Source organism: Diceros bicornis, chromosome 4 (genome assembly GCF_020826845.1).
Source record: "Diceros bicornis minor isolate mBicDic1 chromosome 4, mDicBic1.mat.cur, whole genome shotgun sequence".
NCBI classification, from domain to species: Eukaryota; Metazoa; Chordata; class Mammalia; order Perissodactyla; family Rhinocerotidae; genus Diceros; species Diceros bicornis.
Window position 1 is genome coordinate 6,166,977 of NC_080743.1, and position 24,123 is coordinate 6,191,099.

Sequence of the window (24,123 nt, forward strand, 5' to 3'; positions counted from 1 at the left end):
AAGATTGAGGATGTCCAAGGATAGACCTTTCCAATAAACTAAGGAAGAAAAGTTAGTGAAAGAAATTTAATTTTCTCAATAAATGTTGACTGTCATTTTTCAAACAAGGAAAAGAGGCTTTGAAATATGAAGTTACTTGTGATGGTCACACAGGTAGAAGTGGGAGAACAGGATGGTACCCAGGTCCTCTGGCCCCAAACACCATGCTCTCTCCAGTACAGCATCCTTCCCAATAGAAGATGCCTCATTTTATTTATAGTTCTAGAAGGATGCAGTGAAAATAGAGAAGGTTGGATTGTTTAAAACTTAATCGAACAAGTGCCGTGAAAATTGTAGGCTTGTGGAGCTAATCAAAGGAAGAAGAGGCACCATAGCAAATAACATCGATTATTATCTGCAAACATTGATTTGAAAGTACCTTGTTTCTTCAAGACTCTGTCTATGTCTTGTTTCTTCTTTCTTTCGTTATTTTTTATTATTCTATTGTGGGAATGCTTGTTCAATTTATAAGACAGTTCACAGTACAAATGATTCAGGGGTTGGGGCTGGATAAGATTTCCTAATGCATTTTAGCTGTAATTTGTTTACACACAACATTTCAGGATCCCATCTATTATTATGTCCAGTGTGATATATTTGAAATGGAAATAAAGACAAATAAAATTTACAGAAAGAGTATTCCAGAAAAGAAGAGAGAAAAGTGTAAGGAGATCTTTGTTAAGGAATATAATAAAGAAGTCATAAAGAGGGAAAGGAGAAAACACTCTGACTGAAATTAAAAAAAATAAAAGGACCAAAACTTCAGAAGTCTCCTGAATTTGAGCAAGAGAAGAAAGTTCCTGCACATGGGTAAAATTAGAATTGCAAATGCTTACCAGTGAGATGAGAGAGAATTCAAGAGAGCTTCAGCAGCTGCCTAAGAAGGGAGAACAGGTGTGTGTCCAGTTTGGCTCATATAAGGGTTTGGGGACTAATGGGTAGAAAGAAGAAAAAGCAGAGAGGTTGACGTGGTGTTACTTTCCTTTCCCTTGAAGCCATCAAACATGACATTATGAAGGGGCTGATTTGATGATCGGCACCTGGCAGGCCAGCATTTGTCCATGTTGTGGCTTGTTAGGTTTTTCACCAAGTGGTAGATGCAGAAGGACAAAGGAGAGAATGCTTCATTTAGGACGCTGTTCTTTTTCATGACAGAGTTCATGAAAAGTCATGGAGAAGAGAAGGTTGGCTCCAATGACTAAGTTGCAAGTTAGCCACTTGGTGGGTTGGATTTTCCTTTTCCATCCTCATAGTGGAATAGATCATTAGAGATGGTTACAAACTGTATATGCACTGGGTTTTGTTGTTTCATCCTTCTTTGAGGGAGGTAGGTATCAGAAATAAGGAATCAATCTTCTGAAAATTAAAACATTGGGCATAATAAGTGCTTTACTAGGTGGCTATCAGAAAGATTGTATGTAATGTGCGTGGTGCCTGGAACATAGTGAGAGATCAACGAACTGTAGTATCAGTATTAACGGTAGTGTTAACATTAGCATTATTTTTAGTATTGTGTTGCTGTTGTTGCTCCTGATCAGCAGCAGTCTCATATGCTAGAAGTATGCTGGATTAGAAATCGGGAGACCTATGTTCTGATCTGGATTCTGCTATTTCATGTGATCTTTGGCAAGTCTCCTCTTTTCTCTAGGCCTCAGTTTATCTATCCGTAAAATGGGAAAGGTAGACTAGATAACCTCCCAGGTGTTGTCTTTATACTGATCTGCCACCGGTAAGGCATGTCTGTAAGTGGCTTTGCCCGCAGAAGGGAAGGATTTTGGCCTGTGCCTCATTGAGTCAACTGGGTAACTAAGGGCATGGCATTTGTAAGACGGCCGGCCTTGATGCGCATTCAGAATGATCCCTTGGTTGTTCTGCAGTGGCCCAGACTTAAATGGCAGCTGTTGGGAGGGAAAGGGAGCTGCAGGCACGTGGTAGTCACTAGCTAACCTGTGAGGTTTCTTCCTCCTCTGACTTATTAAATTCTTTGACAGCCAGGATTAAGAGTAAAAATTGCCTAAAATGATTTTTTACCGAGTCAAAAAAACATTCAATTTCAGTACGTTGAAAGTCATAAGTGATTTAGAAAAGAAATGCAAAAGCAGGACCCAGAAGGGAAGATGGGAGCCAGTCTCAGTGGAGGGCCTACTTTGTGCCAGGTGTTTTCATGGGTCCGTGACACTATCACCTTAATATTCCCAGTAGTTGAGCGGGCACCGTGGCTTAGTGGTTAAGTGCACGCGCTCCACTGCTGGCGGCTGGGGTTCGGATCCCGGGCGTGCACCGACGCACCGCTTCTCTGGCCATGCTGAGGCCGCATCCCACATACAGCAACTAGAAGAATGTGCAACTCTGACATGCAACTATCTACTGGGGCTTTGGGGGGAAAAATAAATAAATAGATAAAATTATAATAACAAAAAAATATTCCCAGTAGCTGTGTCTGGATATGTATTACTGGGTAGGTGTTACTCGCTGCCTGAATGAGGAAGGGGCACTTGTACAGTTAACAGCACACAGGGGAACTGAGATTCACTAGCCTTTTTCTTTTCCACAATGCCTCGCCGCCCCTCGAACTTAACGTGGCGCTTCAGAAGAGCAGTAACGTGGAAGTAGAAAGTGTCCGTGCCTACGTGAAGTTATCACCTGTGGTAAGGGTTTTCCTGGCTTAGTGGAATATGGTTTTGAAGTGGCTGCATGTTTTGTGCTTCTTCCTGGAGCAGCGGGAAAGAGACTCACTGAGGGGTGATTGTTACCTCTGCCCTTCTGCCAGTTGCTGTATTTCTGGCTGGTCCCCGCCCCCTTCATTGAGACATTGTTTTCACTGTCTGGAAACTGTCACAACTTGAGTGATGAGTCAATGACACAGCACGCTTTCTTTTTCTGATTCAAGAGAGAGTTGTAGTTTTAGTGTTGACCCCCCAGGCAGGCTGTATGAAGGATGTTTACAGTTGACAGGAGGTTTCATTTTATTGGAAAATACCTCATTTACTTGAAGGTCTTTGGGGTTTTGAGTTTCTTATAAACGGAGAGGCTGTTTTACTTGGTATTCAGAGAAAATGAGCAAGTCTGTGTTTAGATCAATGTACTATATAAACTTGAATTTATCCTCTGTTTTGCCTATTTTATATATAGGTGTGTGTATATATCATATATATGCATATTTCATATACTTTTCATATATATACATTTTAAAAATTCTTATAATAACCAATTTAATATTTAACTATTGAATATTTGACTATTTGGAGAATGTTATAGCTGCATAAATTACAATGCATAAATTGCAATTGAAAGATACCCTGTAGATATCCTTTGCAGTCAGGAAGCAAAAACCTATTTAATCCGTATATATCTGTTCATTTAGTTATCTTCTAGTTCAATCCATAATTTCCTTTATGCCAGAATCTTCCAAATTTTAATGAAGCAACTAAAGTAGCTACAATAAAAAAAACTTATTAATAATGTTGACCACAATGTAGCAAAATAAGATTTAATGTAGTTTTAATGTAATGACATTAAACCAGAAGTGAAGTAAACACAGAAAAACAATTTAAGTTTCACTCAGTTCGGCACATGCCTACTGTATGCCACAGATTGTGGCCTCTGCCCATGAGGAGCTTGCAAGCTAATGGAAGAGACAGGCAGATACCTAAATAAAATGGTTCTATTTAATATGGCAGGTGCTTAGAAAGGAGGACGCCAGGATGCCATGAAGATACTACAGTCACCCGTTGCTTAACGATGAGGATATGTTTTGAGAAATGCATCGTTAGGCAGTTTTGTCGTTTGTGGACATCATAGAATGTGCTTACACAACCCTGGGTGGTACAGCCTACTACACACTTAGGCTATCTGGTACTAATCTTATGCGACCACCGTCATATTGTTGACCGTCCACTGTTGACTGAAATGTCGTTATGTGGTGCATGACTGTAGTAGGAGGCTTCAATCTGACCTGAAGACATAGGTAAAGCTTCCTAAGATCTGACTACTTCTCTCTGCCTCTACTACTCTAGCTGTGGTCCACATCACCATCATTTCTTACCTGGGTCTCTGTAATTGCTTCCTAACTGGTCTGCTTGTTTCTACTCTCGCTCAATACATGGGGCCAAGATTAGTTTTTTGTTTATTTTTTTTTTTTGCGTGTGTGTGTTTAATGTAATTCATATCTTGTAACACCTCAATTAAAACCCAGTTAAATAAATAAAATCTCTAATTAAACACCACTTGTTTCCCATAGCTTTGGAAATAAAATCCAGGCTCCCTTCCATGGCAAACAAGCCTGTGGCAGGTCTGGCGCCTGCCCTCTTCTCCAATTTCATCCTATACCGTTCTCCCCACCGTCCCCTTCCCCTGCCTCGCTGGCCTTATTTCTGTGCCTCACCAGCAGCAAGCTGGTTCCTCTGCCTCCAGGCTTTGCACTAACCATTCTCTCTGTCAGGAGAGTTCTTCCTGAGGCTTCGCTTGGCCTGCACCCATCTCAGCTCAAGCTTCCCCTTCTAGAAACACCTTCATTGACCGGCTTCTCTCTTCCCCAGGCTCTGTCTCCCCTTAGCCTCTGTCAATTTCTTCTTTTATCATTATCTGAATTTGTTTGTTATTTCTTTGTTTTCTGTCTCCCTACTCCAGAATATTGGTTCCCTGAGAGCTGAAACCCAGTCTGCCTTGTTCTCTTTTTTGTTCCAAGCCCCTGGCACATAGTAACTGCTTAATACATATTTGTTGAATGAATGACTGAATCAAAGGTGTCTGAGCTGAGTTGGGGTGATGAGTAAGACTTGGCTGGTCTAAGAACAGTGGAAAGGTAAGAGAATAGCCTGAACAAAGACATAGAAGCGTGAACTGACATGAGATGTGCAAGGGAACTATAAACAGCTCAATGTTACTAGACAGTAGAGTGTCAGCAGAGAGTGGTGGTAGATTGGCTGATGATGAAGACAGGAATTAGCTCACAGAGGCCACTGTATGCCATGGCTTTGGACTTTATGGTTTAGAAAGATGGTAACTGTCAGATTCTATTTAGATCAGCATTTCTCAAATTTTTTAACCAAGACTCGCAAGAAATCCATTTTATATTATCTGTAAACTGAGATCCATTTCCAGATTTTGGAAGCAACCACATTTCTTGGCTCATGGCCCCCTTCCTCCATCTTCAAAGCCAGGAACAGCAGGTCTAGTCCTTCTCACATCACAGCTCATTGACTGACTCTTCTGCCTCCCTCATGCACTTTTAAGGACACACGTAATTAGGTTGGGCCCATTTGAATAATCCAGGATAATCTCCCCATCTCAAGGTCCTTAATTTTAATCACATCTCCAAAGTCCCTTTGTCATGCAACATAATATATTCACAGGTTCTGGGGATTAAGGCATGGACATCTTTGTTGGGCCATTATTCTGCCTACCATGGGGATGTTTATAGGGAGTTTTCTATAGCTCATAATCCTCCCCCCACATCCCGTCTTTCTTTCAATAAACATTTGTTGAGTACTCTTTCCCAGTGCTAAGTGCTGGCGTACAGCAGCGAGTAAGACAGTCAATGTTCTTGCTTTCATGGTGGCTTAAATTCTAGCACAAAGATAGATGACAAGCAAGTAATCAAGTAAGTAAACAAGAGAGTTACAGACTGTACCATGAAGGCAATAAGGTGATGAGCAGAAAGGAGCTGGGCAGGGCCACTTTGACTAGGTGGTCAGGGAGGGGCTCTCTGAGGAAGTGACACATGATCTGAGATCTGAAGGATATAAGTCAGCTGCTAAGAATCAGGGGAAGAGGATTCTAGCAGAGGAAATGGCAAGTACAGAGTCCTCCAGGCAACAAAGTGTGTGTCTTGTTCAAGGAGCAGCCTGAAGGCCAGTGTGAATGGAGCACAGCGAGCACAGCAAAAAAGTAGAGCGAATGATGGTGGCAAGATGGGACGAGTGAGGCCATGCCGTGGCTGAGAGACTGTGTGTGGTAAGGACTTTGGATTTTATTCTGACAGCAGTGGGGACCTGTTGAAGCGTTTTAAATAATGGCGGTATTAAGCAGATAATATAATCTGATTTATGTTTTTTAAAAGGTGGTCAGCTATGTGAAAGTGACTTAGAAAGGGGCAAGGATGGATTGAGAGACACATTAAGGGTCTACTGTAGTCGTCTAGGGGAGAGATGACCGTCGTTTGGACTAGGGTGAGGACGGTACAAATGGAGAGAAGGGGATTCATCTGTGATACATTTTGGAGATAAAATTGACAGGACTTAGTGATGGTTTGGTTGTGGGGAGTGAAGAAGACAGTGGAATCAAGGATGACTTCCAGGTTTTTGAGCAAGTTAAGGGATAACAATGGTATTCACTGAGATAGAAAAGGCTGGAGGAAGAACCAGATTGGAGAAGGGAGACAAAAATTCGAATGAATATGTTGATACTGAGCAGTCTGTTAGACGTCAGAGAGGTGATGCCAAGGAGACAGACATAGGAGACTGGAGCTCAGAGAGATGTCTGAGTTGAAGATATGCATCTGAGAGTCTTTAGCACAGACGACGTCTGGAGCCAGGTGACCAGATGAGATGCCCCAGGAGACAGTGGAAATGGAGAAATAATGTTTGGAGTGTGCTGAGGTCCTCCAAGAGCTGAAAGCCGGGAGGAGGAGGAAGAGCAACCAGTAAAGGCTGTTGAAGAGATGCCAGTATTATTCAGGGCTTCCCTGGGTGATGACCAGCCTGGAGGAAGAGGCGTCAAAGGAGCAAGTGGGCACTTTGCTAGAAGCCCACCGGGGCACGACCATCGTATCTGTAGCACTTAACCTCGTGCCTGGCACGTGAAAGGTAGCCATCACTGTTGAATGAACAAGTGAATGTTTCTGGGGCTCTCCAATACATCTGGCACGTTTCTAGGTATGGGAATAAGAGGTGAACATTTGCATTGGCTGGTTCCCAGTGGCCTGACATCACAGAACTTTCCAGCCTACTTTCTGAATTTTTGGCCCACCTCTAATAGAATTTAGAGAATTTGCTAATGACTGGTAGAGCCATTGCTTAGGTTTAAATCTGGAAACAGTTGGAGATCACCAGCTTACGTATTCCACACCATTCAAGAAAAAGATACTTAAGTAATAAACAAGCAAACAAACAAGGAAAATTGAACTTCTATCGAAAACCCAAACAACCTCCTCAAACCCTTGGGATTCATTTCTTACTGCCAAAGAGATCAATCTTTTACTAAGTTCCAGGGGGGTTATGAGCCATTTTTTAATCTCCTATTACTTCCAGAAGCACTTGACCAAATCAGAAATTCTCATTAGTCTGGGAATTTAACATAACTGTGTTTGACTATGAAGATGCAGCCCTGTTTGGAAGAAAAAAAAATTTTGTGTGTGCCTGAGGCTCAGAAGGTTCAGTACCTTTCCCCTGGTCTCAAAGTATTTAAACCCAGTTCCAAAGGACTCCAAAGGCCGTATCTCTTTTTCCACCCTTTGCTGACCCCAAGAAGCTTAAGTGACATAGGGGTTAGAAGTGGGTAAGATTTTCAGTTTACTAGTTGTAAAGGTGTACTTCATTTTTTAAAAATAACAAACAAAATCTTGGTAATATGGAGAAAGGTAAAGGGGCATTTTTAGCCCTTCTCAATGATGTTGGTTCTGGCATTTTCTGAATGTATTTAACATGAATGAATTTGTCTTCTTTTACAAGAAAAAATACAGAGGCGTATTCCAGAGTTGACTGTTGATGGCATATACAGTTAGAGGGTGCTTATTGGCACTTATTTTTATCATCATGTTGCTGTTGGTTAAGGCAAAAATAGGTAAGGTATTTCTGTTTGTTATCTAGTCTGTGAAATTATTTGTGGTTTAAATTCTCAGTTACAGATAAAATATGCATTTGTGGTAAATGTTCTGGTAGTTGATCTTTTATAATCAATCTTCTGTCATGTTTAAGTAGGTAAGTCTGGTTCTATGTCTGTAACTAATATGTATTTTATTTAATCTATACTCATGATTAATGTAAGAGTCTAATCATATCGTTTCCTCTTAAAAATGTGTCTAGGTAATAAAGCTAGAATGTTTCATATTGCAGTGCTTTTTAACAGAGGGTATTCATGGGTGAATTCAGCTATGCTAAAAAAATAATGGCTGGCATTTTCTTTGCTTTTTTTATTGGGAGCTTACTTTTGACTTTCTGGCCCATTAGGATCAAAGAAGATTAAAAACACAGAAAACAAACATATAAATAAGATAAGAGAGGGAAAGAGACTTAATTTTAGTCATGAAAATAAAAATGAGAACTTTTTATCTTAAATGAATTTTCAGTATTTCCTGTATTTTGTTTAAATAACTTCTTTACCCGTTCCCGTTCGTGGGTGTTGATCCAAGCAGTCTTACAGTTACCCAAGGAAGATTTTCAGTGGAGGCTTTACATCACATCTAAAAATTCAGGGGGAACCTATAATTCTGACATTCTTTCCTTGGCAGTTACTGAGTACCACCAAAACCTGTTAATTTCTGAATAGTTGTTGTATTTATTGACACAAAAACTTCTGGAGAGTGACAGTAACCTCTCTTTTAAATCAGAGTTTAATGTAGTACCCGGCATATCATAAATAGTATGGGGAACTCCTTCAAAAAGAAGAATACATTCATGTAATTTCATGTTAGCTGTATTGGGCAGTGGTTCATCCAGCCCAGGGTCTTACATCTTGAAGGAATACCAAAATATGGCACGGGAAGACCTAATTTCCATCCTTGGTGCCAGCTGCGGACACGCTAGAGCCCCTGAATATTTTCTCTTTGTTATAAAATAATGTTATAGATCACACATACTTTACACCACTAATACAGCAAGAGCGGGAAGTATTCCCGTCTGCCCCTTAATATTTGGAATAGCCTTTTAAAACTGTCTTTTTTTTCTTTTTTGGCATGAGTATTGAAGTAAGGTTTATAAATCATAAATGGGGATGGAAACAAATGTGATTTATTCTGGAAAGTACTTGTTAGTAGTCTGATGAATAATTTGCGTATAAGAGAGAGAGTTTTTCCTGGAACTGTGTTCCTGAATGTTCTTCCAACCCTATTTTCTCCCCACTTTCCTATTTGTAGTTCTGGTTATAGTGTTACTAGGTTGAAAAGGATGCATATTTTAATGCAAATACAGTTAGACTTTAATGTGGTTGCCTCCTGCTCTCATTGTGCATCGCCAGTGCAGCCAGAGCAATGTAGGTTATTTATATTTCCATGATTCAGTGGGGTTAATTTTACCCTGCTTTTGGGAATTATACAACTCTCCATTTTAAAATGGGTTTCCCATGTGCCGACTGAGTATTGCATTTGTGTCTTCTTGCAGATGTGTGTAAGAGAGGAGATGTGACTGTGAAGCCTTCCCATGTCATTTCCCTTGGATCAGCTGTCAATATCTCGTGCTCTTTGAAGCCCAAACAAGTCTGCTCGCCATATTCCCGTTTTAACACGTTAATCCTCTACCAGTTCCACAGAAGAATCCGTTTTCAGCGTGGTGACTCTCTCAGTTCTCAAGTCACAGATCTTCCCCTGGGTACAACTCTGTTTGTCTGCAAACTGGCCTGTGGCAGTAGTGACGAGATTCAAATATGTGGGGCAGAAATCTCAGTTGGTGGTGAGCGTTCCATTCTGAATTCCTAAAAGTTGGTGATCTTTGGGTATTTGTCATGTATTAAACAGAAATCCAAATATAAGGCAGTGTTCCTTCTTCTCCGACCACATGGATATATTTTATCTTGATAGCAACATAAGCACCTCAATGTGAGAAGTCCAGAAACCAATAGCATTGGGGTCTCATTTGGTAAGTTTCTCTTCTCCTCCTCGTCCTCTTCCTCCTCCTCCTCCTCCTCCTCTTCTTCTCTCTTTCTCTCCTCTTTTTGGCTATTAAGACCATTTACCTATTGTCCTTGGACTGCAATGGCAGGAAAATGGATCTCTGCAGCTGAGTCTTCATGCCTTCTTGACTTAGGAGAATTTGTTCAAAGCCACAACCTCCTAAAAAGAGGAAAGAGATGTCTCTTTCGACTTTTGCAGCCCCCGCTGATTGCCCAAGGCTGAGCGCTTCTCCCCTGTCTAACGCAATGCGTAGAAAAATCGTTCTTCCATCCACACCCACGCCTGACTACTGGCTATCATACTTAACAGAGGTTAAAAGAGAACTATCATCGTACTTGCTATCTTTTCTTGGGTTTTCTAGAAAACTGCCTGAGGCAAAACTGATGTGCTAACACTTCATGGGGGATGGCGGGGCGGGGGGAGGTGTGGTACAGTTCTAGAGAGTGAGGGAGTGAGCCAGGAAAGGAACAAAGCAAACATGAGGTGGTTTTGTTACTGAGCTGGCCACAGCGTCTACAGAAAAGACAGCTGGTTGCTTGGTCACTAGGGACATCCCCAGAAAGAACGTATGGAAATACAATGACAGGAGAAGGAGAAAAGAATTAAGCTGTCTGTCATTGGTCAAAGTTCATCCACAGGGCATCAACTCCCCCCACTGCTGGCTTGCACTGCTGGTCCCTCCAGGCAGCTGCTGGGAGTAAGAACTAAGACATCAAAGTTGGCGTCTGCAGCATGAGCCACAATGCACAGGATAGGCCAGCAGCACACTCTCCTGCAGCTTGCAGCCTGCAGCCTGTAGCCTTGAAGGCCCAACCTGGCAAGCTGACGAGCATGCATGGGCCCTGAGTGGTCCATGGCACTCCGTGCCTCTGTGGTTCCAGGGAAGCTCAGAGCGGCAGGCAAGAGGCATGAGGAGGGTAGGAGGACTTGCTACTGCAGGCTGGCTGACCAAGATGCGAGGACAGAGTCCCTGTCGGAAAGACAGTGATGTAGAGCTCAATGAGACACTCAGGAAAGATGGAAACCTCTTCTCTGTGACCTATAAGGATATGGTTAATACCAGGCAACTGAGGGCCACAAGAAGCATTGAGCAGAACACCTAGCAAATGACCAAACGAATCCCTGGGGGGTAAGGAGGCATAGACTTGGTCCAGTACTCCTCTTCCAGCGCAGGGCCTCCTGTGCACACCACTTACGGGTCAGGCCCGTTCAGCTCTGACAGCCTGTGGGGTAGTGAAAGGACCACGGGCTCTGAGTCCCAACCCTGCCACTAGCAGTGTACCATTAGACAATTTCAATTCTCTGAGCCTCAGTTTCTCCATCTGTGTTGTGGAGATGCTAACACCTTCCTCATACGATGGTGTGGTGATTGGATGACACCTTGTACACAGAGGGCTTGGTCTAGGACCAGGCACACGGGGCGCTGAGGTGATGGGCGCTAGGGTTGCTGTTCCATCTGGTTCTACTCTTTTCTTTGTGTGTACAGCATGCTGCTGCTCACCTCCCTTGTCCTCAGAACACCTGAATATTTCACCCAGGTAATTCGTCATCTTACTAGACCAGCCTTGCCCCTTTGTATTAGACATTCCCAGCCCTGCGATGTCAGCTCCAGGTGTCCACCACGCCGCTGGGGCTTTCTTCTTCTTTAGGAGGCTAACCACAGCCTGGGAGTCGGCGTCCTTGCATGTGTCCTTGGCCATTCCAGTCCATTTGCTGTCTTTGCTCAGATACACGAGAGTGCTGCGACCCTCTCCCTTGTTGCACTCTTCTATCCAGAGTGTGGGGGTGCACTCGTGATGGCGTGAGCAGCGAAAGATCTGGGGGATGGTGCAGAGTGTCTGTCACGGTGCAGCTCAGTTGGGTGGTGCTGCAGAGTGTTGCTTGTGCAATGTGCTTGAGTGGTAACCACACCATCAAATGGCTGCTCTATGAGCAAGTTTAGCACCTTTGAGGTGAAGGGGTGACTGGAAGCAGCACGTTTTTCTGAGTATGGCTAGTCATTCCAAGAAGAGACACCATGAATGTTGGTTTCACCCAGGGTAGTGAGCTTAATTCTGTCTAATGAGGGAGGAAGCAGCCCCTTTTCTTCTTTGTGATAAGTGGAGGTCCATAGTTCCTTTGCATATCCTGGGAGGGCCGGTCATAGCTGGCAGGTTCTTCAGAACTGGGGATGGGTAAACAGCCTCTAAGCCTTTTCTTCCCGGCCCCTTCATGGGCCTGTGCTGCTCTGCTGCCCAGAGTTCATGTAACTGTGTAGTAACCCGGCAGTCAGTGCTCCAGTGTGACCTCATAGGATTGATCTACAATCTGCTTAGACAATCAAGGCAACAAGTGAAAGATGACGGATTTTGGCTGGATTGTTTTCAACATATGCTTGGCTGTTGATTATTTCCGAAAGCTATGTTTCTAAAACTTTTTATTTCCCATAATAAGTAGGGCTCCTAAAAACAGTAACAACCATGATACTTATAATGATTATTTATATTGTAAGCTCTTTTAATCTTCAGAGGCTTTGATTTCTGGCCCTTACTTGGCATCTCTATTATGCATTTGTGTTGAGGAGAATTAGGTCTGATTTCCCCTGGGACCAACAGTCTCTGTCAAAACTAAGTCCTACGCTGAAGTAGACACCTGATTTCATGGTCCAGGGACCTCACACTGAGAAAGATGACTTGATATGTGCGTAAAAGCTATGATCTTTAAAACAAGAGTCTCTGCAAACTCTGAGGAGTAAAGGTGAGAATGAGAACTAATTTTTTCATTATGTAAAAGTGCCAGGAACTTTATATCTCCTTTGGTCACCAGAAGACCCTGTGAAGGGTTAGGGTAAAGATGGTGGTTTGAACATATGTATTTACCTTAATTCCCCCTGAAATAAAGCCAGGATGCAATAAAGAAAGTTTTCTAGAGGCACAAACACTACAGGACAAAAAAGTGGGAGGGTAGATGCATCAGCAAAATTTCGGGTGCTGGAAAGCAGGTGGATGAGTGATATCTGGCTTAACCAACAGCTGAGAGTGACAAAAGTCGAGGTGTAACCTGATTTAATGCAGAAGTTCCCACCCTAGAAGGACTCATAAATTGGTAATACCATGTACTTCTGAGAGTGAGGGTAAAAGTGGAGCTAAAAATGAGAGATTTGATTGAGAATCTATTTCAAGAACAGATTCTTAGATCCCCTTTCCACTGCCGTGCAGCCAGTCACACTCCAGTTCACTGGCTTAAGACTGGAGGCTTCTTATCTGAGGGTCTCTGGCCTAGTTTCAGACAGTGCAGCTGAGATTGGTGGGACCATACTGAAAAACAGAGGGATTAAAGGAACACTTACATACAGCTCCCTTCAGGCCTGTACCCTCCTCCAGGCAGATTAGAAAATCCTTTTCTGGGAAATGTGACCTGGCCAAGAGGAAGTATCTAAAATTATTGACAACAGAGGTTCCCAAGAGAACCTAGCAGATCATCCTGGAGTGAAACCCAGAGTCAGCAAGTTCCCTCAACGGACTCACGTGCAGAGCTCCAGCCTGTAAGTTAGTGACACTCCTGTCCGGTGAAAATATGGGGATCTGAGGACAATGTCTAAAACGAAGGGCAGAAACCAAAACAAACGTGGAACAAAGTGTATAAGGAAAGTGGAAGAGATAAAATGTATTCAGGGAGAAGAAATGTTAAAAAACAAAAACTATCCTTGATATCCTTAGAGAATTGAGAAAATATTGCATACAGAACAAAAATAGGATGCTATAAAAAGGAAATATTCAGAGAATAGAAAAAATGCCCCCTTCCCCCAAAAATGATAAGCAGAAGTGAAAAACCAATGGGAGTGTAGAAATATAAACTGAGGAGGTTTTTCCTTCATAGTAGAGACCAAGAGGTTTAAAATATAGGGGATAGAATGTAAAATTAGAGGAAAGTCCAACCTATGAAAACTATGAGTTTTTAGAAAGAAAAAAACAGAGAGGAGAGAATCATCAGAGAAATAATTCAAGAACATTTCCCAAACTAAAGGACAAAAGTTCCCAGAATGCATGAACTCATTGAGAATCAACAAGAATGAAGGAAAATAGACCCTCATTAAGCACATCTTTGTGAAAATTCAGAATAGTGGGGACAAAGAGAAGATTCTAGAATTTTCTGAAGAGGAAAAATAATCTATTACAATGGTTCAAGAATCAGAATGTCTTCAGGCTTCTCAACAGCAACCTAGAATGTAGAAGACAACAGAGCATTGCCTTCAGAATCTTGAATGAAAGTTCTTTTCAACCTAGAATTCTATACTCAACCAAACTGTCAGTCAAGTGTGAGAGTAGAAAAAAGACATTTTTAACCATGCTCAAAATATTACCTCCCCTGCACCCTTTCCCAGGGAACTACTAGAGGATATACTTCATCAATACAAGTAATTAAATCAAGAAAGAAGAAAGCATTGCATCTAAGAAACAGGAAATCCAGCACAGTAAAAAGGAGAAGAAGGAATTTCCGGGATACTGAGGACTGGCAATTCCAGAATGACAGCTGCATACCAGGCATAGAGGCAGACTCATCTTATTGGAAAGTTCACAAGGCTCCAAGAAAGAGGATTTCAAGCAGATGAAACTAATAGAATTCTCAATGTGTCTGAATATGTTGAACAGTGACTCAGATAATTGACTTGAGAACTTAGAATTATGTTATTAATAAGAAAACTAAAAAAAAGGAAAACAAGGCAATTAATTACTAACTCCAAGATAAACAAAAAGTTGTACAAAAAATGAAAAGTTAATGTATTTTACGTGGCTCACTTACAAGTAGTTGTGTATATAAATGTATAAAATATATATATATATATATACATACACATACAAGGAAGTGTCTATTATTCTAGGAAAAGAAAGAGTTTATTATTCCATTAAACAAAACTATATGAGCTACATATTGTTACACCCATTTTATAGATGAAGAGACTGAAGTCCCGAGAAGTTCATTTGGCCAAGGTCACACAGTGGGTAGTTACTGTGCCCAGGTCCATGGTGTGTGCTGAGGACAAAAAAAATTTATTCCATCAATTACAGCTTTTTTTGGTGCAGACAATGTCTAGGGCTTCAATGGTAAACTTGTTTTATCTCACCCAAAGGAAATATCTTTCGACATGTGGGGCTCAGTATTAGGGTAGAATGAGATGACCGAGCAACAGAGTATTTTCTCTCACCTCCATGAAATCTGAGAAACTCCTGGCTTTAGGTTCTGTCTTTAACTATAAAATGGCTTCATTTAAAAAAAACACATCTTGCGATAGAAGGGACCACGCCTGCCTTGTACTTGTTTGTATCTCCACAGCAAGCCCTGTGCCTAGCCAGGGAAGGTACTCACTGTCTATGTATATAGAGAATTCATTTATAGATGTTCATAAGGTGCTCCAAGTGATGCTGCAGAGATCAGATTTAGGTGGTACAGCCCAGAAGGACATGACTAGGGCCAATGGGTAGAAGTGCCTTGGCAGCAAATTTCAGGTCAATGGAGAAAAAGAGCTCCTAATTTTTAAAGGCTTCTAATATTTGAATGGGCTTCATTCTAAAAAAGTGAACTCATCATCACCAGGGGTCATGGAGCTGTGCTGGGTGTTCACATGTCAGGGGGAACAGGAGCGTATGGTGATGAAAGGCTTGGACTCAAGTCGGCCACACCTGAGCTGGAGCCCTCATTCTGCCACTTCATAGTTTTGTAATGGTTTTGGGCAAGATACTTAACCTCTAAGTCTTAGTCTCTTCTTTGGTAGAATGTAGATAGTAATAGTATGTACTTGATGTGGCTGCTCTGATGTCTAATTGAGAAAAACCACGCACAGAACACTTAGGACAGGACTTGGCTTATAGCAAGTGTTTGATCCATATTCACTGTTGTTACTATTGTCATTAGAGGAAATTCATCTTCAGAGGCAAATTTGAACTTGATAGAATCTAAAATAGTTCCCAGCTCTTTTGGGTATGGGAGATGTAGAGGAAGTATTGTTATCCTGTTGGCAAATAATAACCATGTAATTGAAATATCACCTGTGTGCTTATTCTTTTTAAAGTTGTTCCAGAACAGCCTCAAAACTTATCTTGCATACAGAAGGGAGAACGTGGGACAGTGGCCTGCACCTGGGACAGAGGTCGGGACACGCACCTGTACACTGCATATACTTTACAGTGAGTGAGATACTGCATTTTTGCAGCTTTTTTGTAGGTCTTCTCTTAGATGATTTTTAGAAATATCTAACAGTTCTGGTTTTACCAGAGAGAAGAAGCAATAGACAGCTCAAGATAGTTAGACACTTAAAAAAATTCTAGTGTTCATCTATGAAAACTTGTTCATCCATCTGAAGTGTGAGAACGTGTGTCTTGGGTCTTGGATCTAATTCAGAGTTCTCTTCAGGGCATCTGAGGCCTAAGCTGTGGACATTCTTCCCTGCTCTACTAGCGTTGAACTGGCTGAATTATATCCCTTCCCCCTTTTGCACTTGCAGACTCTTGGGGTCATGATATGTAAATAGACTCTTCATGTGGTAGCTTTCCATTAGCCTTGGAGGAGTTTCTTTTTAAAGTACCTTTGCGTGACCTGAAGAGTCCGTACAAAGAGAGAATCTGGGAGATTCTTTTTCTTGGAGTTGATCCATAATCCCATTCAAAGATCCAGCTGGTTTGCACCATGCCTAAGTGAGCAGGAGAAGGGGGAAAGGAAGTGGGGCCCAGGGTTCTGATCTGTACTGGGAGCTGGCACTTCTGTGCTGTAAATGCCAAGGTGGCCATGGATCCTTTGGATACTGACTGGATCTGCCCTGAGGATTTAAGATGTCAGCCAGGGTTTTGGAAATTCAGGCAATGAAGGGATGGTTACTCGTCTATACGAACGTCAAAAAATTCTCAGTCCTACCAAAAAAAGGGAGGGGGGGAGGTATGGTTCTATTTATGATCATAAAATACAAATATTCCCATAGTGCATCCCCTAGTAATAAAACTGACTTTTAAAAAAAGTGTAGAATTTAAATATTTGAACACTTTGTTCTTTTGTGATAAAAGGACGCAGTAGCACATAAAGTATCTTGCTAAACACAGTTGTCTTTTATTTACAGGTTAAATGGACCAAAAAACTTAGCTTGGCAGAAGCAATGTAATGATCATTATTGTGACCATTTGGACCTTGGAATCAACCTAACCCCTGAGTCGCCTGAATCCAGTTACACAGCCGAGGTTACTGCTGTCAACAGTCTTGGGAGCGCTTCTTCACTTCCATCTACATTCACGTGGCTGGACATAGGTACGTATGATTTCACTCTTTGTAAGTGTCATTCATTGGCGCATGGAAGTTATTTTAGAAATCACTCGAATATTCTATATGATTGTTTCAAAAGGGACAGTGGTTGATGGAAAGTGGCCAATAGGCATAGGCAAAGGATAGACGTTACCTTGATCCAAGTAAAAGGGTCTGTGAGCCTAGAGCTACATAGAGCTGGCTGTACAAAATGGGATAGTCAACATTATTCTCTCTCGGAAAAATAAGAGCCCTGGCCTCAAATCCCAGGAAAGCACCCACCATCAGTCATACCATCCACCTGAGGAGGGGGTCCTGTGAGGTTATTTGAGAAGCTCAGCACAGGCCCCCCTTGGTGGAGGTGTCTTTCTACCCCCGTGAGTGCCCCACTGTTCTAAGATAGACTACCTGTAGGCCTGCCGGGCGAGGGCAACCAGGTACAAACTATAAATAAAAGAGTATCAAGGTTCGGATGCATCTTGCTCCAAGAATACCTATCTCCAGTCAGCTTGGGAGCTGCAGTGAGCCAGTCCCAGCACATTTCTGACAGTCGTATCAGAGGTTAGTCTCAGGCATTCCCGAATTCTGACGTCCCAGGCAGAGCCTGGGCTTCTGGCCTGCCTGAAATTCCGGCCTCACATGCTATGTCTCTCATCTCTCTTCCCACAGCACGTCTTTGCACACATACTGTTAACTGAGTCTGCACGTAGGCATTTCCTGTACATTTTCCCATCACACTTCTCCCCATCCTACCTTCCATCTCTCTATGTTGACTGTTCATCTCTAAGCCACCTTCTTTCTCTCTCATTCTTTTCTTCTGTTACCTTCTGTTCCAGTGTCCCTTTCCTAGGACTTTTCCTACCAACATTTCTTCTCCTTCTGAGGAGATCACCACAAGCCACCTCTGCCTTCTCAGGCACTGGAATTGAATTCTTGGGTTTGGCACATTTTGTTGTGGTTAGTGGCGTCGAGTGGATTCGGACTCCTAACGCCCCCGTCTGTGCACAGCAGAGAGGAACACTGCCCGGTCTGTTTGTGCTGTCGTCTCACCTTCTCAGCTTCTGGCACTGTATCAGATAGTGCTTTGCTGCTATCCATAGGGTTTTTCAGAAGCGGGCAGCCAGGTCCTTCTTCTTAGTCTATCTTAGTCTAGAAGCTCCCCTGAAACCTGTCCGCATGGGTGACCCTGCTAGTATTTGAAATACTGGTGGCATAGCTTTCAGCATCACAGCAACACACAGCTGCCACAGTATGACAACCACAAACAGGTGGTTTGGTTCCCTGACCAGGAATCGAACCCCGAGAGAGCACTGAATCTTAACCACTAGACCACCAAGGCTGGCACGCTGGTTTTCTTTAAATCATTGGATTAAATGGAATTGACACTATCACAATGGTGGTGGTAGTTTATTTAGTAAAATGAGGGTAGATTAAGGGGAATTATTTTAATGATTACAAGTGAATCAAACATTTTCTTCTTTCTAAAAGCCAGGGACTTCTCTCTTGTGTATTTCACCATATTTGGTAGTTGTGCATCTTAGAAATGAGTTTCGTTCAATTCTTTATATCTCACATCAATACATATGGCAATTTTGGATCTTGGAGCCTGAATAACACCTTTTTGTTTGTCCTGGTTTCTAGTGAGGCCTCTTCCTCCATGGGACATCAGAATCAAATTCGTAAATGCTTCTGTGAGCAGATGTACCCTTCAGTGGAGAGACGAGGGGCTGGTGCTACTCAATCGACTCAGATATCGGCCCAGCAACAGCAAGTCCTGGAATACGGTAATGGGCTTTTGAGAGAAGAGCAAACAGGGGGCTTTCTTAGTGTCACTGCTCAGATCTCTCTTTTCATACCAGCAAAATAGGGAGTTGGAGAATATTTAGCCCAAAAGTACACACTTCAGATATACCAGAAAGTCATATACACCTCTATTAAGAAATATCTTAAATTTGACCACTCATTCTGAAATTTTGTAAGCCACGGCCTTCTGTAAACCCATATTAATTTTCTACAATTTATTTAAAGGACTCATTTCTCCTTGTTATTCTACTCCTTGACCCATTATTACTTTTTAGTAATTTTTTAACATATTGGAAAGAGAAATATTAGGGAATGCCCATAGAGGCTTATATGGAATTGAATTTTCCAAAGATAAAGCTCCACACTTTGATATAATATTAGGCATTACATTTTTTACAATAAAAAGTATGGGATTATAATTCCTTCCAGTATTTTTATAAAATATAATGGTTTACAATAACAAAGGATCAGTTCCACATATAGCTAGTACTCGAGAGGTATAATAAATTTTTCTTATGTAATTAAAGTTTTCTATTTGAACCCCGTTCTATGTCTGTGTTAAAACAGTCATCACATTCTAATTGTAACCAAATAAAAAATAATCTCTAGTGTAGAAAATTCTCCAAAACCTTTTTGAAAATTAGTAGTTTTTAACCTTTACTCGTTTTCAGCTGGTTTCAGGATCCCCCTAGAAACCCATATAGATGGGTTCTTAGACCTAGGAGATTTTGTTTTTGTTTTTTTGAGAAGCTATTATTTCAGATTAATGTCATATGTATTCAGCAACCCAGTCGTCGATATTTCTTCTTATCAAATGACAGATCTGAAAAAATAAAAAGGGTTATCTGACCTAGTTTCTTACCTTTATGTTAAAATTCTGTAAATTAGTTTAGTGTTAATAGACACCTTTAAAAATCTTGTCTGATTCAAGGTTAATGCTACAAATGCCAGAGGAAGACATGATTTGCTGGATCTGAAACCCTTTACAGAATATGAATTTCAGATTTCCTCTAAGCTGCATCTTTATAAAGGTAGCTGGAGTGATTGGAGTGAACCATTGAGAACACAGACACCAGAGGAAGGTATGTGTCAAAAGAAAAAAAAACAGGTGGATGGAAGGGGAGGAAAGAAAGAGGGGGGAGAGGAAGATGCAGTGATTCTCTTGGAATAGAATCTCTAAAGTACTGGTACTGCGTGCATTAATTAACAAGTTCATTTTGACATTAACTTAAGTGCTAGAACTGTCCAGGGAGATGTGTTTATATTGCTAGGAAATTTTTAACATTAGATAATGTTTGCCACGTGTTGTTATGTTGATTACAAGCCTGTGACCAGTAATGTTTGGTTATAACTCTTATTTCTGTTTCACGTACTAGCTCAGTAATCTTATTCCACAAAGCTACACCAGTAATTATTTCCATTCCTTTATAGTTAAACCTTGAAATGTTTTACCTTTTGGATTCTATGAAAATTAATATGGCTCTATAAGTCATACTAAAAGCTTGAAAGAAGGTAGACTCTGTATACATAACATTTTAAAATAAAATTTAACATCCAGCAATCCTGTCTCCTCCAAATATCGCAGCCCTGCGCTTCTTCAAGCCTTTGGTCCTCACCGCTCAGATGTGTGCCACCAGACTGCCCGTAGCTATGACAAAGATGTCAAATATATTTTTCAGTCTGATGGACTTTTCTTTTTGGTAATTATTGGGAAGACAATTTTATTGAAGTGTAATCAAATATTTTCTTGAAGCAAAAATGTTTATATGAACTTTATGCCAATATTAACAAATACTGTTTTGTGTCTTGGAGACACAAGACAGCCATCTGAATATTAGTTTTCAAAACCACTCAATTAGTGATGTGGTATAGAACTTTTCATAATTTGTGTAAATTTGGCTCAGATGAAAAATTGTTGGCATATAATCCATTGCTTTATTATCTGGAGATTTTGAAGCATTCATGTGAGAAAATCTAAGTGCTTATTTGTGAAACTTATGGATCCGTGTGCATGTAAACTGGCCTCATGATTAAGTTACATTCATTTTCTGTGAGCTACTAATGGTGTTTGGTAACTGATGACACTTATCAATGATACCCCAATGACGCTCAAGGACCTAAAGAGCCTATTAATAAAATATAATACCTAATATATAAATTGTAGAATCAATGTATATTCTTCCTTTCTTCTTATATTAATTGCATTTCTCTATTTTAAAAAATAATGGTTAAAAATGAATTCATCCAACAAATTGTGATTTATTCCCTTTCATTTTAAGATAAAAATCTCTAAAGTTGAGCCACTTGCTCTCTGCTTAAATGCTTGTCATTTTTATAATCCAGAACTTACTCCTGTTATAGTGTTACTGCACATAGTCAAAGGAACATATTTTTAAAAAATACCTCATGGATTAGATTTTGTTTATACATAGTACAGATAAAATTCTTGAAAATGGGCCATTTTTATGTCCAAGTACAAGGTAGTAAACAGGCTAAGATGTTTTTAAGTTATATCATGTTAAACTAAACTATAAACCAGGGAAACTCTGGGAAACTCTGGGCTTGTGAATTCTTATTCTCAATCACATTTGAGAATGACCTGTTTAGAGATGTGTGAAAAGATTTTTCTTTTTTTTTTCTCTAAGTGTTTATCTGTTGAATTAAAAACCCCTCAAGGTAGGATGGTAACTTTTTCATATCCTATAAAATAAACCACCATCGTAACAGTGAATGCCGTACCTTGTTATGTTACAAACTCGTGGATGGTTATGAATGGACCCGAGAAAGCTGGCTTATTTAGAGTAACTGCAGGCGTTCATGAAGAGAGAAACCGTGCTCTGAGATGCCACGTTTACCAAGCTCCGTGGGCTTCCTTTCGATGTCTGACTGTCCCTTTTCTGTGTGTGATCTTTTTGTGGGCTGTCTCTTTTCTCCTACTTTAAGCTGCTTGGTTTTCACCTCTTACCACTGTTTCTGTCATCAGTTTCTTTATGAGACACCAACTGATGTAACCCTAAAAGGTGTGAATTTTTTTTTAACACTTCTTCCTTTTAACCCTGTAAATGTGTACTCATATGTAACTTGGCATTTAAAAAAATTACTAGTAAGCTTTTTTTTTTTAGTTACTCTCTAAAACTGTGAATGATCTTAGGATACAGCTCTTTCTCTGCAGCCTGTGCTACTCAAGGCGAAGAGCAACATAATGTCTCCTGGAGGATTAGGCATGCCTATTTATATCATGTCAGCAGAGAATGAGGGTGTTATTGACTCCATATGGCCCTTTCTTGTGTCATTAAATCCAATTCTTGTCATAGTCCTCCATGAAGAACACTTTTTAAATGACGGCTAAGTAAGAGATGGGAGGAAAGAAACCACTTTCCCGTGTTTATGTGGACAGTCCTGCAATCATATCCATCGAAGGCAGGCCAGATACTGGGAAGCGAGAAGCCAGCAGCCATATTTGCTTCTAGTGGGAAAATAGTCTTGAGTTTGGGCTGCATGGTGTCCAGACATGCCTGAGAATACGCCCAGATGTTGGGGGAAGGTGATCCCTCACCACTTCTGACACCCAGGAGGAGACTCCAAAATAAAGATGCATGAGGCGTTCCTTAAAGATATATTATCAATTAGGTCATTCACCGTTTTTTGAAGCCTTATTTACATGTTTGGTCTTGCTAAACTCTACTGTGGACAGTTAATAAGGGAGGTGTTATGTGCTCACACTTGTGACAGGGTGGTAAAGGAGGAGCCCCCTCCACCACCGAGGTGCTGGCATGAGTGATTGGTGAGAAACCCTCAACGAGGGAGAAAATGCAGGGTTACCAGCTGCAGCCACCCTTTCCCAGTGAGAAGCTAGGCAATTCATTCGTTCATTTGTAATTTTAAAATATTGCTAACATAGGTTCAGTGTGAAAAATTACATTCTAGAGGTTATTTTGCCATCCTGGTTAGCAAGCATTTCGTAATGGCCTAGCTTAGGGGTCAGCAAACATTTTCTGTAAAGGTCCAGATAGTAAATATTTTCAGCTTTGTGGACCATGTGATCTCTGTCATGACTACTAAAATGTGCTATTGTAGTGTGCAAGCAGCCGTTGACGATATATAAATACATAGACAAAGCTGTGCTCCAATAAAACTCTATTTATGGACACTGAAACTTGAATTTTATGTAATTTTCATATGTCACTAAAAATAATAATTCTTTTGATTAAAAGATTTTCAACCTTTTAAAAATGTAAAAACACTTCTTAGTTCACGGGCTCTACAAAACAGGGAGCAGGCCAGATTTAGCCCACGGGCCATAGTTTGCTGACTCCTAAACTAGCCAAACTTGAAAGTATCACTCTTGTGTCTTTTTGCCTAAGGCTTGAGGAATTGAGAATGGATGGTTCTTACCTTTCTAAAGAGACTCACATACAAATATTTTCACTAGAAGGAAACTGTTATGCTTGAGATCCAGTGACAGTCCCTACCCTCTTATTCTCCTCTAAGTCCGGCACCTACCCTGGAAGAAATAAATGCCTGGGCTCGATTATTTGACAAGATGGTGATCACCCCAGTAGGAAGAAATGCTTTCCATGAAGCCCTCCAAACAGAACCCAAAGAAACAAATGTGCTTCTCTGGATGGTCTGTGAGGGATGTGTGTGTGTATCGGGAGCCATGCCCGGTGCTGGGGCGTAACGATAAGCAGTCAGATCCTCAGGCTCAAAGGCTTGTAGTCTATCCTGGAACATTAGGGAAAGCTTCCTGGAGGAGATGACACCAAGAAGAAATGCAAAGTCCAAAGCGAGTCCTGTGGCCTTCCTCTATCTAGAACATATGGCCTCCCAGGTCATTGCAGTAGGAGAAGGGAGCTATTTCCTCCCTGAAGTACTTGATTCTCTTGAATTCTGTGAAGTCGCATGTGCCTGGTTTTTATTCTACCTTATTGGCCAATTCTTCTTGGTCTCTTTTGCTGGCCATTTTTCCCTTCTCAACCACAGTCGCTATAGCTTTACACTGGATGGGCTCCCTTCTTTACCCAGGTGACCGTGTCCAGTCCCATGGCTCTAAAACTAGATAGACAGATGATAGATAGATAGATGATAGGTAGGTAGGTAGGTAGGTAGGTAGGTAGATAGATAGATAAATGATAGATAGATAGGTAGATAGATGATAGATAGATAGATAGATAGATAGATAGATAGAT

General features: G+C 41.1%; 1 protein-coding gene across 1 annotated transcript in view; it reads left to right on the forward strand.

Annotated features, from left to right (window-relative positions):
• The first annotated feature begins 5,823 nt into the window (after nucleotides 1-5,823).
• The window catches only part of IL12RB2 (interleukin 12 receptor subunit beta 2), a 63,682-nt gene continuing 45,382 nt past the window's right edge, over nucleotides 5,824-24,123 (forward strand). Inside the window, exons 1-7 of the mRNA XM_058540318.1 lie at nucleotides 5,824-5,994; nucleotides 7,710-7,821; nucleotides 9,357-9,644; nucleotides 15,915-16,029; nucleotides 16,953-17,137; nucleotides 18,773-18,915; nucleotides 19,866-20,016. Of these exons, the coding sequence (XP_058396301.1) occupies nucleotides 7,746-7,821; nucleotides 9,357-9,644; nucleotides 15,915-16,029; nucleotides 16,953-17,137; nucleotides 18,773-18,915; nucleotides 19,866-20,016 (958 nt within the window). The 5' untranslated portion in view covers nucleotides 5,824-5,994; nucleotides 7,710-7,745. The remainder of the gene's footprint in view (nucleotides 5,995-7,709; nucleotides 7,822-9,356; nucleotides 9,645-15,914; nucleotides 16,030-16,952; nucleotides 17,138-18,772; nucleotides 18,916-19,865; nucleotides 20,017-24,123) is intronic.